The sequence below is a fragment of the Piliocolobus tephrosceles genome, chromosome 13 (genome assembly GCF_002776525.5).
Source record: "Piliocolobus tephrosceles isolate RC106 chromosome 13, ASM277652v3, whole genome shotgun sequence".
Classification (NCBI taxonomy): Eukaryota; Metazoa; Chordata; class Mammalia; order Primates; family Cercopithecidae; genus Piliocolobus; species Piliocolobus tephrosceles.
Window position 1 is genome coordinate 98,011,056 of NC_045446.1, and position 14,481 is coordinate 98,025,536.

General features: G+C 37.3%; 2 protein-coding genes across 3 annotated transcripts in view; one reads left to right on the plus strand and one right to left on the minus strand.

The window, feature by feature from the left end:
• The window catches only part of ATM (ATM serine/threonine kinase), a 132,800-nt gene that overhangs the window by 85,737 nt on the left and 32,582 nt on the right, over positions 1-14,481 (plus strand). For both annotated transcript variants that reach the window (XM_023208184.1, XM_023208185.1), the window contains exons 41-50: positions 330-418; positions 518-620; positions 1,869-2,017; positions 4,319-4,423; positions 5,674-5,793; positions 8,844-9,078; positions 9,591-9,758; positions 11,170-11,283; positions 12,522-12,739; positions 14,021-14,228. In XM_023208184.1, the coding sequence (XP_023063952.1) occupies positions 330-418; positions 518-620; positions 1,869-2,017; positions 4,319-4,423; positions 5,674-5,793; positions 8,844-9,078; positions 9,591-9,758; positions 11,170-11,283; positions 12,522-12,739; positions 14,021-14,228 (1,509 nt within the window). The remainder of the gene's footprint in view (positions 1-329; positions 419-517; positions 621-1,868; positions 2,018-4,318; positions 4,424-5,673; positions 5,794-8,843; positions 9,079-9,590; positions 9,759-11,169; positions 11,284-12,521; positions 12,740-14,020; positions 14,229-14,481) is intronic.
• C13H11orf65 (chromosome 13 C11orf65 homolog) overlaps positions 1-14,481 on the minus strand; it is a 132,226-nt gene that overhangs the window by 7,292 nt on the left and 110,453 nt on the right. The window lies entirely within an intron of this gene.

Below are 14,481 nucleotides of genomic sequence, written 5' to 3' on the forward strand. Positions count from 1 at the left end.
GGCCTCCCAAAGTGCTGGGATTACAGGCTTGAGCCACCGCGCCCGGCAATAGTTCTAAACTGTGTGGTTTGTGAGTTTTTTCAAATTGTTGCAAACCTCCAAAAAGTTTTCATTATATTTATGGAAAAAAAAATCCACATATAAGTTGTCCTGCACAGTTCAAACTTGTGTTGTTTAAGGATCAACTGTATTTCAGAATCATTACATTTTATTTATATAACATTTAGAGTTGGGAGTTACATATTGGTAATGATACAATTTAAAATTTGCTAAGTTTATAGACTGATTTTTTTTCCTCCTTCAATTTTTTGTTGCTTCCATGTTTTCAGGATCTTCTCTTAGAAATCTACAGAAGTATAGGAGAACCAGATAGTTTGTATGGCTGTGGTGGAGGGAAGATGTTACAACCCATTACTAGGTAAACTGCATTTTTCTGAACAATGGTATAGTAATTCTGTTTATGAAGGAGTTACGTGTGTGTAAAACCCAAAGCTATTTTTACAATCTTTTCTTACAGACTACGAACATATGAACATGAAGCAATGTGGGGCAAAGCCCTAGTAACGTATGACCTTGAAACAACAATCTCTTCATCAACCCGCCAGGCAGGAATCATTCAGGTACATTTTTCCCCAAATTTGGTAAAGTCATCACTAGTGTAGTGCTGAGGTTATTTCACTATGTTGGTGGAAATTTACACAGCCAGATAAACTCTAGAGATAAGACTAGAAGTTACCTGTTTTTCAGAGGATTAGGCTAAACATTCAGGGATACTCCTGAAGCAGAGGGATGCAGAAAAAAAAAGAGAAAAAATTCAGGGAGACACAGGAAAGTCAGACAGGTCATTGACCTAAAATATAGTGTAGATTTCCTGATTACAGTGTTGTTGGATAACAATAGAAGACATTGGTTGAGCATATACAATGTGCCAGGTAGTGTACTTACTGCTTCACATGGAAAATCTCCTGTGAACTATTTCTCATAGTTTGCAATAGAGTTGGTCCCAGAACCTATTGTTTCTATTACTGGCTAATACTCCTTAGCCATTCTTCCATGAAATGTTAGAGCCCTTTGAGCTCATCTTTGTGTTTTTTGGGAAACATTAAACGATATTTTGGGATTAAAAAAAATTTTTTGGCCAGGTGCGGTGGCTCACGCCTGTAATCCCAGCACTTTGGGAGGCTGAGGCAGGCAGATCACAAGGTCAGGAGATCGAGACCATCCAGGCTAACACGGTGAAACCCTGTCTCTACTAAAAATACAAAAAAAAAAAATTAGCCAGGCACGGTGGTGGGCACCTGTAGTCCCAGCTACCTGGGAGGCTGAGGCAGGAGAATGGCGTGAACCCGGGAGGCGGAGCTTGCAGTAAGCCGAGATTACACCACTGCACTCCAGCCTGGGCGACAGAGCGAGACTCTGTCTCAAAAAAAAAAAAAAATTTTTTTTTTAGAGATAAGTGTCACCCTGTTACTGAGGCTGGAGTGCAATAGCACGATCATAGCTCACTGCAGTCTTGACCTCCTGGGCTCAAGGGCACCTCTCGCTTCAGCCACCCAAGTAGCTGGGGCTATAGGTACACACTACCATACCCAGCTAATTAAAAAAAAAAAAATTGTAGAGACAAGGTCTTGCTTTGTTGCCCAGGCTGGTCTCAAACTCCTGGGCTCAAGTGATCCTCCTGCCTCGGCCTCCCAAAGTGCTGAGATTACAGGCATGAGCCACCACACTCAGCTGATATTTTGGGATTTAAAGTGATATTGTGAACTAAAATTTGTTTAAGTTAATTTGTATGTTTGCTGTTTTTTTCTCTGGTTTTCTGTTGATATCTTTGATTACTTAACTTAAAAACAAAAATAACTCCTGTTTAGGCCTTGCAGAATTTGGGACTCTGCCATATTCTTTCTGTGTATTTAAAAGGATTAGATTATGAAAATAAAGACTGGTGTCCTGAACTACAGGAACTTCATTACCAAGCAGCATGGAGGAATATGCAGTGGGACCATTGCACCAATGTCAGGTAAGAAGAAATTTGACTTGATTTTTTTCTTTTTTTTTTGCCTCTCTCCTAGTTCTAAACAACAACTGTTTTACTCTTGTTCTATGAATATAACAGGAGTTTACACACACACACACACACACACACAGTAGATGTTGCAAGCTACAGATAGCCCTAAATCCTTCAGTAAGATAGCAATAAGCAGTTAGTGCACCTAGGCTTGAATTTTACTTTCTTCTTCCATTAGGACAACTTCACCCCACCCCTAAGTATTTCTAAAAACAGAAACATGAAAAGGGTTTTCTTATGAGAATCATCTCACATACTGTTTGTTGGACTGAGGCGTGTCAAGCAAAGTATAGGCATTCCTCTTTCTACTCCCTGCTACAAACATTTTAGTCAGTAAGATAACACTTATATTGACTGGAGGATCCACAAAGGACCGCTTATCTTTATTTATGAAATATTTTCTTTTATTAAAATATAATACGGCTGGGCATAGTGACTCACGCCTATAATCCTAGCACTTTGGGAGGCCGAGGCGGGTGGATTGCCTGAGCTCAGGAGTTTGAGACCAGCCTGGGCAACGTCTCTACTAAAGTACAAAAAATTAGCCAGGCGTGGTGGCGTGCGCCTGTAGTCCCAGCTGCTTGGGAGCCTGAGGCAGGAGAATTGCTAGAACACGGGAGGCAGAGGTTGCAGTGAGCTGACATAGCTCCACTGCACTCCAGCCCGGACGACAGAGCAAGACTCCATCTCTTAATAAATAAATAAATAAATAAATAAATAAATAAATAAATAAATAAATAAATAAAAGTGTGGTGGCTCACGCCTGGAATCCCAGCACTTTGAGAGCTGGGGCAGATGGATCACTGGAGATCAGGAGTTTGAGACCAGCCTGGCCAACAGGGTGAAACTCCATCTCTACTAAAAATGTGAAAATTAGCTGGGTGTGGTGCTGCGTGCCTATAATCCAAGCTACTTAGGAGACTGAGGCAGGAGAGTGCTTGAACTTGGGAAGCAAAGGTTGCAGTGAGCCAAGATCGTACCACTTGTCGATCGTCAAGATCGACAGAGTCTAACTCTGTCTCAAAAAAAAAAACCATTCAGTTACCCAGGAAGATAACATTTATAATCTGTATGTAAGGTCACCATGTTTTCTGAATGAAAAGCCAAGCACCTAATCTAATAAAGGATTTCATATTTATGTAAAGTTTTTTGATAATATAAACACTAAAAAATAAATTATGTTTAAGTATGTTTTGTTGCCTTCATAGAAAAAAAAATTATTGGCCGAGCGTGGTGGCTCGTGCGTGTTAATCCCAGCACTTTTGGAGGCCCAGGAGGGCAGATGACTTGAAGTTAGGAATTCAAGACAAGCTTGGGCAACATGGTGAAACCCCATCTCTACAAAAAAATAACAAAAGTTAGCTGGGCACAGTGGCATGCATTTGTAGTCCCAGCTGCTTGGGAGGCTGAGGTTGCAGTAAGCTGAGATCATGTCACTGCACTCCATCCTGGGCAATAGAGTGAGACTCTGTCTCAAAAAATAATAATTATTGGAGTGCCTTTCAAATATTTCAAACTGTAAGACTGCTATAAAATTAGAGATATACCCTCATTTTAAAACTTTTTCCTGTGTGAGTTGACTCTTGCTTGCCTCTGTAAATCAATATATACTATTCTTCTCCTTCCCCTTGTATTTCAGCCACACAGGCCTCTCTTGTGTTTTCTTATCAGGCCAAGCTGTTTCTATCCAAGGGCCTTAGATGTATCTTCTCCTTTTCCCCCAGTTACCATGCGAGTGGCTTCTTTTCATTCTGACCCTAGTTAAATAATATTGTATTTCTGTCAGAGAGACTTTTCTTGACTGACTATTCTATAATAGCCATCTAGCCATTTTGTTTTGTTACCCTGTTTTAATTCTCTGCATGTCCCTTGTTACTCTCCAATACTTATTTATTGTGTATTCCTCCAAACCAGCACATAAATTCCATGAGAGTAGAGACCTGATCTGACTTGTCAACTTGTAAATCCCCCTTGTGCCTAGTGCCTGGCACATAATAGGTATTTATTGAATAAATAAAAGTAGAGCATATTTAGAACCAGGCAAAGTATCTGAGTAATTTCCTTTTTTTCTGCTTAAAGAATTTAAATGACTCATAAAATTTGTATTTCTTACCAAAAGTTCTAGAAAAACATTTTTTAGAATGGAGAAATTTTAATTTAAAAATTTTGTCCTTTGGTGAAGCTATTTGTACATGTATATCTTAGGGTTCTGTTTTTAAATATATTTTTTTTCTTTGACTTACTATTTCACAGCAAAGAAATAGAAGGAACCAGTTACCATGAATCATTGTACAATGCTCTACAATCTCTGAGAGACAGAGAATTCTCTGCATTTTATGAAAGTCTCAAATATGCAAGGTATTATAAAAAGACAAAGTTACTGTATTTTAACATTTAATGTCATGGCTTCTTTTCTGAAAACTTGAAAAACAATTTTAATGTAAGGATTTGCATTGATGAAGAGATAAAGACTTAGTGGCTGTGATCAGATGTTTCCGTGTAATTCTCTACCCTCCTTCAAAACAAATTGTTTCTGGGATTCCAGGTTCATTCTTTACCCTGACCCTTCAAGAAAGTTTTGGTGATTCCCTCTTCTTTGTTCTCTTCCAGTACAAGTATCCTGAGAATTTCGTCTTGTCTCATTTAGTAATTGTATGGCATTTAGTGTTCTAATTTATAAAATTGTAACTCATGGTTAATACTTACAAACTTGTTTTGAGGCACAAATGTGATGAGACATGAGGAAATAATTATAATGGGCTAAACAAATGTAGCGTTTTTATAACAGTAGTGACTTAATAAATCCTATGTTTATCACAGAAATAAAATTTACTATCATTTAAGTGCCTATGATATGCTAGCCACTGTTAGACTCCTTTCATATGTATTCTCTAATCATGACAATAACTATGGATGCGAAAAAAGGCTTAGAGAAGTCCAGTAACATGCCCAAAGTTACACGGCTATAAGTGACAGAACTGCAATTTAGATCTTGGTCTGTGTGATTCCGAGGTTTACAGTTGATCCTTGAACCACTTGGAGGTTAGGAGTGCTGAGCCCCTCCTCCTCACACATTTGAAAATGTGAGTATTACTTTGACTCCTCAAAAGCTTAACTACTAGTAGCTTAGTGTTAACCAGAAGCCTTACCAATAACTTAAGCAATAGATTAACACATAGTTTGTATAAGTATTATAATACCATATTCTTACAATAAAGTAAGCTAGAGAAAAGAAAATGTTATTGAAAATTATAAAGAAGAGAACATATATTTACTATTAATTAAGTGGAAGTGGGTTATCATAAAGGTCTTCATCCTTGCCACCTTCATGTTAAGTAGGATAAGGAGGAAGGGTTGGTCTTGTTATCTCAGGGGTGGCAAAGATGGAAGAAACTCTGAGTATAAGTGGACCACACATTTAAATTTGTGTTGTTCAAGGATCAGTTGTATTTTGTTTCCGCTGCTATTTCGTATTCACTGTTGCTTGTTAGTATTACTAGGTCAGTAGCAAAGCCTATGATGAGAACTCTTTAACAACAAATTTGAACTTTTATTTCCCTGAAAACCTTTTCTTTGTTTTCAGAGTGTCTTTTCTTTTTTGCTACTAGAGTAAAAGAAGTGGAAGAGTTGTGTAAGCGCAGCCTTGAGTCTGTGTATTCGCTCTACCCCACACTCAGCAGGTTGCAGGCCATTGGAGAGCTGGAAAGCATTGGAGAGCTTTTCTCAAAGTATGTAATTCATATGACTTTGTTATCCTAAAGTGCAGCTTTTCTGTTACCAGTAGTGACTTTAAAAAAACTATAAGTCGGGCACAGTGGCTCATGCCTGTAATCCTAGCACTTTAGGAGGCCGAGGTGGGTGGATCACTTGAAGTCAGGAGTTCAAGACCAGCCTGGTCAACGTGGTGAAACCCTATCTCTACTAAAAATACAAAAATTAGCCGAGTATGGTGGTAGGCACCTGTAATCAATCTCAGCTATTCAGGAGACTGAAGCAGGAGAATTGCTTGAACCCAGCACAGCAGGCAGAGGTTGCGGTGAGCCGAGATTGTGCTATGGATTCCAGCCTGGGCAACAGAGCGAGACTCTGTCTCAAAAAACAAACAAACAGAAAACTATGTAGAGACCAGATATGTGTGTTCCTTTCCTTTTATCAAGATATAGTTGATTAGCCCTAGTGAATTGTGCTTTTATTAAACATTTTCCAAAATAGTCATTGTAAAAATTGATGTTTTAAAAATTCAGCTTGAATATGCTTTTCTTTTATAACTTTTTCCCTGGCCTACCCAGATAAAATTGTTTCCTCATGTTTTTGCACAGCGTGTTACACTCCATTCAGTTTTAGCACTACATTGCATTACTGTTATTTTATCTCTGCCTTGCTGCTAGAGTAAAAGAAGTGGTAGAGTTATGGAAGGGCAGCCTTGAGTCTGTCAGGATGACAAAGTAAAGTGTTTTGTGTCCTCAGTTTCCTCATTTCTAAAGTCAAGGATTTATATTTGATGGTCTCTAAAGCCCCTTTTAGCCGTGCTATTTTGAGTCACTATTATTATTATAAGAGGAAAGAAAGAGGATATAAATGACTAAGGTCACCCTACCTTCATGCAAAAATAAAATTTGGAATATGTTTTGGAATTAGAAAAGAGAAGGAAATTTTAAGAGTCAGAAGAAAAGAATAATAGCTTTTTCAAAATGACATAGCAGAAGACATACATATTAATGTGGCTTTTCTTAGGAAGAAAATAAAGGAACAAAACTCTTTTCTGCTTTCATTAGTAAGTACCTTGGCAGTTCTTACTGCCAGAAATCAAGAAATTTTTCCTCTGAATGAAAGATTTCTCCTGCTAAAAAGAGTATAGAATTCTTTAAGAAACAGTGAATAGAATGATAGTAACCAGAGGCAGGGAAGGGTGTTGTGGAGGGAGAGGATGAAGAGTGGCTGGTTAATGGGTAAAAAAATACAGGTAAATAGAAGGAATATGATCTATTGTTTGATAGCACAATAGGGCAACTGTAGTTAACAGTAATTTACTGTATATTTTTAAATAGCTACAAAAGAAGGTTTGGAATGTTTCCAACATAAAGAAATGATAAATGTTTGAGATCATGGACATCCCAATTACCCAGATTTGATCATTACACATTGTATGCTTGTATCAAAGTATCACACGTACCTAATAAATATATACAACTATTATATATCCATAAAAATTAAAAATAAATTTTAAAAAGAAGAAATGCCTAAAGAATAATCTGGCTCTTTCTTTGGTAGAGAAATAGGAAGAAGAGAAGCAGAGGGAAAGTTGGGTGAACTGGTGAACAAATGCTTATGCTCTCAGATTAGATTTCATTCGTGTACTTCAACCAAAACATCAAATCATAACAAACTAAATGCAGAAGCAGAGATGAGAATTCATCTCGTTCTGTTAATCCGGACATTAAAGAGATTTGCAAAAATGCAAAACAGTGCCATTCTCACTAAGTTTTGTTTTGTTTTGTTTTGGGAAGGATACAGTTGAAATTCTTTATCTATAGGTTTCGATGTATAGATTCAACCAAATGTGATAAAAAAATTTGAAAAAATGTTAAAGAATAGGATATAACACTTATTTACATAGTATTTATAGTAGGTATTATATGTAATTAGAGATTTGTGTATAACCTATGCACATTCTCCTATTACATGTAATCTAGAGGTTATGTGTAATAGGAAAATACCCTACCGCTTTAAGTAAGGGACTTTGAACATCAGCATTATCAAGGTGTCTTGGAGCCAATTTTCTGCACATACAGAGAAACTACTGCAGTTATTTTTCCTAAAAATTGTTATTTATGATATATAGTAGATTTATTATTTTTGAATAAATTAATACATTTTAGATGTTTCTCAGTCTTTCTAATGTGATATCATATCTAATATCAGTAGATATGGTCCAACAATTGAAAGTTCTTTGGGGTCTTCGATAATCTGTTTGATTGTAAAGGAGTTCCTCCAAAAGCTTGAGACCTGCTGTGGTAGGGTCATTTAGAGAGGAATTGAAGTTTTGGTTCCTAGCACTTTTCTTACTGTTCCTTCTCTATCAAGCAACTTAAAAGAGCTTTCATTTCTTAGTCATCACTTTGTCATCTTACTCTCCCTGCTTCTTCTTTCTTATTTCTTTCAATAAATGTCCCTGAAGGATTAGGTAGTATTTCATAGTTCAGTTATTTGGGAAGCATACTATTCATATAAACTAATTGTACAATATGCCTTTTCTGTTCCTTTAATAATGTTGGTAAATGAAACCTTTGCCAGATGCCAGCTTTTCCTTCACTGGATTGTGATTTTTTTTGACATCTATAATTATGCATCAAGTTGTCCCCAGTAGGGGATCCCTCATTTCCTTGCTGACATGTCCTCATTACTATAAGCAGTATTGAAGCAGGACTAAAGATGTAGGCTTTCTTTATGATGGGTCTGATGAATATATTCTTGTTTCAGAAGAGTATTTAGAAGGGCTGCTTTTTGTAATGTCAGAGTATTAAAAAAATTTTTTTTAATGTTTCTTATCTGTGGCCTCTCTACTAATAACCTCTTATGAGCTCTGACCACATAGCATTTTGTAGTTTTCTAAATTTTGATCCATATTTAGGATTATTTACAAGTTCTAGTGTTGTCACTATAAAAGTTCCTTTGTATTATTATATTATGTCTTAAGTTTCAGAACTTACATAGTTTTTTTTTTTTTTTTTTTTTTTCATTTATCTTGCTTACATGAACTCTGTGATGTGGCATTCAGATCAGTCACACACAGACAACTCTCTGAAGTATATATTAAGTGGCAGAAACACTCCCAGCTTCTCAAGGACAGTGATTTTAGTTTTCAGGAGCCTATCATGGCTCTACGCACAGTCATTTTGGAGATCCTGATGGAAAAGGAAATAGACAACTCACACAGAGAATGTATTAAGGAGATTCTCACCAAACACCTTGTAGAACTCTCTATACTGTCCAGAACTTTCAAGAACACTCAGGTAAATATAATTTAAAACTATGTCATCTTGCCTCTTGACCTTCCTTTTATTATTTAAAAAACAGAAAGCCTGAATGAAAAAGAAATGTCATTAAGAGATTGTGATCTCTATTAATATATAGTAAAGATAGTTGTTTAAGAGTTCCCATTTTGGAATTAGATCTGACTTTACACCTTGGGCAAGGTACTTAATCTTTTCTCAGCCTCAATTTCCTGGTTATAAAATGAGAAGATACCTAACATACTATATTGATAACAATTCGGTGATTTTATATACTGTGTGTATAGACACACAGATACACATACATATATATATATAGAGAGAGAGAGACAGACAGATAGGCATACGTGGGGTTGGGGAAATGTCATGCAGACAGAGGGGTACTTAAGATAGCCCCTGACAAGTAGTTAAGTCCTCAATGAATGGTAGTTACTGCTTTCATTATTATTATTATTGATGGTGGTAGTAGTAATAGTAGAAGTATTTATTCCCATATGTCATTTTCATTTCAGCTCCCTGAAAGGGCAGTATTTCAAATTAAACAGTATAATCCAGTTAGCTGTGGAGTCTCTGAGTGGCAGCTGGAAGAAGCACAAGTATTCTGGGCAAAAAAGGAGCAGAGTCTTGCCCTGAGTATTCTCAAGCAAATGATCAAGAAGTTGGATGCCAGCTGTGCAGCGGTTTGTTTTTTTATTGGCTGGATTAGTGTTTTACTGTTATTTAAAAAACACAAATGTGCTTTAAAATAGTTTTAATAACAATTTTATTAGAGCCTTGAAATTACTAATTTATGAACAAGATATTGTAAAACTAGTCTTGAAAATTAATTTGTAAAAGAAGTTTAGAAACTTTTTCCTATATATAACAATTCTATTAGTTCGTCATGTGGTAGATTCATTTAATGCATCCCAGTATTAAGCCTTTAACTTCCTACAGAATTCAAGAAAGGTATGTGGGAAATGAATGAAATAGCTACTCTGAATTTGAAATGGCAAGTGAAAAAAGAGAAGAGGAAATGAATGAGAGAACTAAATTAGAAAATAAAAGCAAGTTGGGACAGTTAGGTTGTCAATCCAAATGCTTTGAAAATATCACATCTAATATTTTATCTAACATTACCTGTTAGTTTTTGCAAACTTATGTTGCTACTTCAGCTATAAACCCAGCATACACACTGGATAAAGTAGAGACATTGGTGTCCCCAACGTTTGTCTACAGTGGTGTCCCACAGACATGTTCCTGCTTAGTGAATATCAGCTTACTGTGCTTTATTTTTTATTTATTTATTTATATTTGAGACAGAGTCTTGCTCTGTCACCCAGGCTGGAATGCAGTGGCATGACCTTGGCTCACTGCAACTTCCACCTCCCTGGTTCAAGCAATTCCCCTGCCTCAGCCTCCCGAGTAACTGGGATTACAGGTACACGCCACCACGCCCAGCTAATTTTTTCGTATTTTTAGTAGAGATGGGGTTTCACCACGTTGGCCAGGCTGGTCTGAACTCCTGAGCTCAGGCAGTCTACCCGCCCTGGCCTCCCAGAGTGCTGGGATTACAGACATGAGCCACCACACCTGGCCTTTAGTGTACTTTTTGATGTTGGGCACTCATTGTATAGCATCTGCTGTTATTAGAGAAATCATTATACCAAAGCACTGAATGCCAATATGATATATGTAAATGTTGCTTAATAGTATTTGCCCTGAAGTATGTGCTGTCTGGAGTTACCCAACTTCCTCGTACCTCAGTTTTCTAATCCGCAAATTGGGGGTAATAATAGTACTTATTTAATAGGATTCTTGTGAGAATTAAATGAGTTCATATATATAAAGCCTTTACAAAGTGTTGGGCATATGTAAGTACTCAATAAATGTGACTTGCTCCAATAATGGCAATAATAATAATAAAGAGAGGCTGATCATTTCCTACATGGGATTATTAAGTAGTTGTATGGCAAAAGCAGATGAGGAAAAACTTTTTTTCCCCCCACCTACCGAGGAAAAACATTTTTAACCTGCTTTTTTCCCCTTACATGAAGGACAGTTGGGTACAGTCATGGTAATGTATTTTAAGATTTTGCCTTTCTTGTACAGAACAATCCCAGCCTAAAACTTATATACACAGAATGTCTAAGGGTTTGTGGCAACTGGTTAGCAGAAACTTGCTTAGAAAATCCTGCGGTCATCATGCAGACCTATCTAGAAAAGGTAAGATTTTTGGAGCAACCTTTAAGATAGTTACTTAGCATGAATATGCTTCATCTTTTCATCAAGATCAATATATTTCAAAAGCAAATAAAAGTATGGTTTTATTTTTCTATATATTATTACTGTTGTAGCTCTGTATAGTCTCTAGAGTAGAGTGAAACAGAAATGAAGCAGCCGATTTTGAAAGCAGGCTCAAGTATAGTATCTCTTCTTCCTCCTTCCTGCCTCCATTACCAGCTACCCTTTCAGCAGGTTGTTTCTGATAATTTCTTCATTTATTCATCTACAAAAATAACTGATTAAGGAATAGGCAAGTCAGCCTTTGCTCTTCATTAGCCCAGCCACCCACAAGTAAAGGCTTCCGTATACTAGCCTCCTTTGACTTTCCTGTTTCTCCTTCATTCCTTTAGATTCACTAATTTTGGAAATAGTTACCTCACTAAATAAGTGTAACATGAAACACATGATGTGATTGTCTTTATTTATTTTTTACTTTTTATTTTTTTTGAGATGAAGTCTTGCTCTGTCGCCCAGGCTGGAGTACAGTGGTGCAATCTTGACTCACTGCATCCTCCATCTCCCAGGTTCAAGTGATTCTCCTGCCTCAGCTTCCCAAGTAGCTGGGACTATAGGAGTGTGCCACCACACCCAGCTAATTTTTTGTATTTTTAGTAGAGACGGAGTTTCTCCATGTTGGCCAGGCTGGTCTCGAACTCCTGACCTCAAGTGATCCACCCTCCTTGGCCTCCCAAAGTGCTGGCATTACAGGTGTGAGCCACCACACCCAGCCTGATTGTCTTTAAATTTTATAAAGTTATTTGTTTTTGCAGAGTTCTTTACGAGTATTAGCTATTTGGGTTATTTCTACACTGTCAAAGTTGTTTTGAAAAGTCAAGAAAATACTATAGTTCAGGGCTGTCCAATCTTTTGGCTTCCCTGGGCCACATTGCAAAAAGAATTGCCTTGGGCCACACATAAAATATGCTAATGTTAATGATAGCTAATGAGCTTTAAAAAAAATCACAAAAGAAATCTCATAATGTTTTAAGAAAATGTACGAATTTGTGTTAGGCCACATGCGGCCCATGGGCCATGGCTTGGACAAGCTTGCAATAGTTCATATAATTTAGCTAGCTTTTACATGTATATAAGTTAAACTTTAGTGTATTACCTTAATACGAGTGATTCTTTAGATGTATTTAGTATTTGTAAATATAATTGGTTGTGTTTTCTTGAAGGCAGTAGAAGTTGCTGGAAATTATGATGGAGAAAGTAATGATGAGCTAAGAAATGGAAAAATGAAGGCATTTCTGTCATTAGCCCGGTTTTCAGATACTCAATACCAAAGAATTGAAAACTACATGAAATCATCAGAATTTGAAAACAAGCAAGCTCTTCTGAAAAGAGCCAAAGAGGAAGTAGGTCTCCTTAGGGAACATAAAATTCAGACAAACAGGTAACTAGGTTTCGACAAGTGACAATTTTATGTTCACCAGTTAACTGAGTGAATGTTTTTGCATAGAAAGAGTGACTTGGTCTTTTTATGTGATATAGTTGTGAGCACTAAAGGTTGGCTTAACTATATATAGATTATCTTGGTCTTCTGGGTTCTTTTCGTTTTTTGGTTTTTGGGGTTTTTTTTTTTTGAGACAAGGTCTCACTCTGTCACCCAGGCTGGAGATAGTGGTGTGATCACTGTCCTCCAGCTCACTGCAGCCTCAACCTTCTGGGCTCAAATGATTCTTCCCATCAGCCCCACAAGTAGCTGGGGCTACAGGTGCACGCCATACCTGGCTAATTTTTGTATTTTTTGCAGAGATGGGGTTTTGCCATGTTGCCCTGGCTGGTCTCAAACTCCTGGCTCAAACGATCTGCCCACCTTGGCCTCCCAAAGTGCTAGGATTATTGGTGTGAGGCATTGTGCCCTGTCTGCCTTGGTCCTACTGTAGTTAATCACAAATTAGTATGTAAGACATTGACATGTGTTTTTTCGTAAATAATTCATGTTCTGCTTCTAAGTTCATTGTGGAGAATATAGATATTAGCTTTCTGTTTTGCTTTTTTGGTTTGTTGGTATTGTAGTGGAAAAGGAGATAGATATTGAAATTAATGCCGGGCGCGGTGGCTCAAGCCTGTAATCCCAGCACTTTGGGAGGCCGAGACAGGCGGATCACGAGGTCAGGAGATCGAGACCATCCTGGCTAACACGGTGAAACCCCGTCTCTACTAAAAACTACAAAAACACTAGCCGGGTGAGGTGGCGGCGCCTGTAGTCCCAGCTACCCGGGAGGCTGAGGCAGGAGAATGGCGTGAACCCGGGAGGCGGAGCTTGTAGTGAGCTGAGATCCGGCCACAGCACTCCAGCCTGGGTGACAGAGCGAGACTCTGTCTCAAAAAAAAAAAAAAAAAAAGAAATTAATTACAAAAGTTACCTATTTTGATGTAATTAAATCCCTTTATTTAAGCCTGTCTTGAATCTGTATATTTTAGTGTAAATAGAGGTTTAAGTTAGCTAAATAGCTTGGGGAGAGTCCCCTTTGTCCTTCGATGCCTAGGTGTGTGAATTGCACAGTTAAGACAAAAGTAAGTTTATTTCCTTTATAATCCTTAGAAGTTTGCTTTTTTCCCTGGGATAAAAACCCAATTTTTTTCATTTTTGTTGTATATCATGTGTGTGATTTTGTAGTTCTGTTAAAGTTTATGGCTTTTGTGTTTTACCTTAATTATTCTATGCAAGATACACAGTAAAGGTTCAGCGAGAGCTAGAGTTGGATGAACTTGCCCTGCGTGCACTGAAAGAGGATCGTAAACGCTTCTTATGTAAAGCAGTTGAAAATTACATCAACTGCTTATTAAGTGGAGAAGAACATGATATGTGGGTATTCCGACTTTGTTCCCTCTGGCTTGAAAATTCTGGGGTTTCTGAAGTCAATGGCATGATGAAGGCAAGTGTTATTCAGCCCAATATTCTACCCTGTGCTTGAAAAACTTAGACGTAAGCCCCTGAATAGCAGGGATTTTGTATACCTCTTTGTATTCCTAGCACTTCATCCAGTGCTCTACACATGAGTAGCATTTTGTAGTTTTCTAAACTTTGATCTGTATTTAGAATTATTTACAAGTTCTAGTCTTGTTTCTACAAAAGTTCCTTTGTGTTATTATAATATTATATAAGCTGACAAGCTCTAAATTATGCAA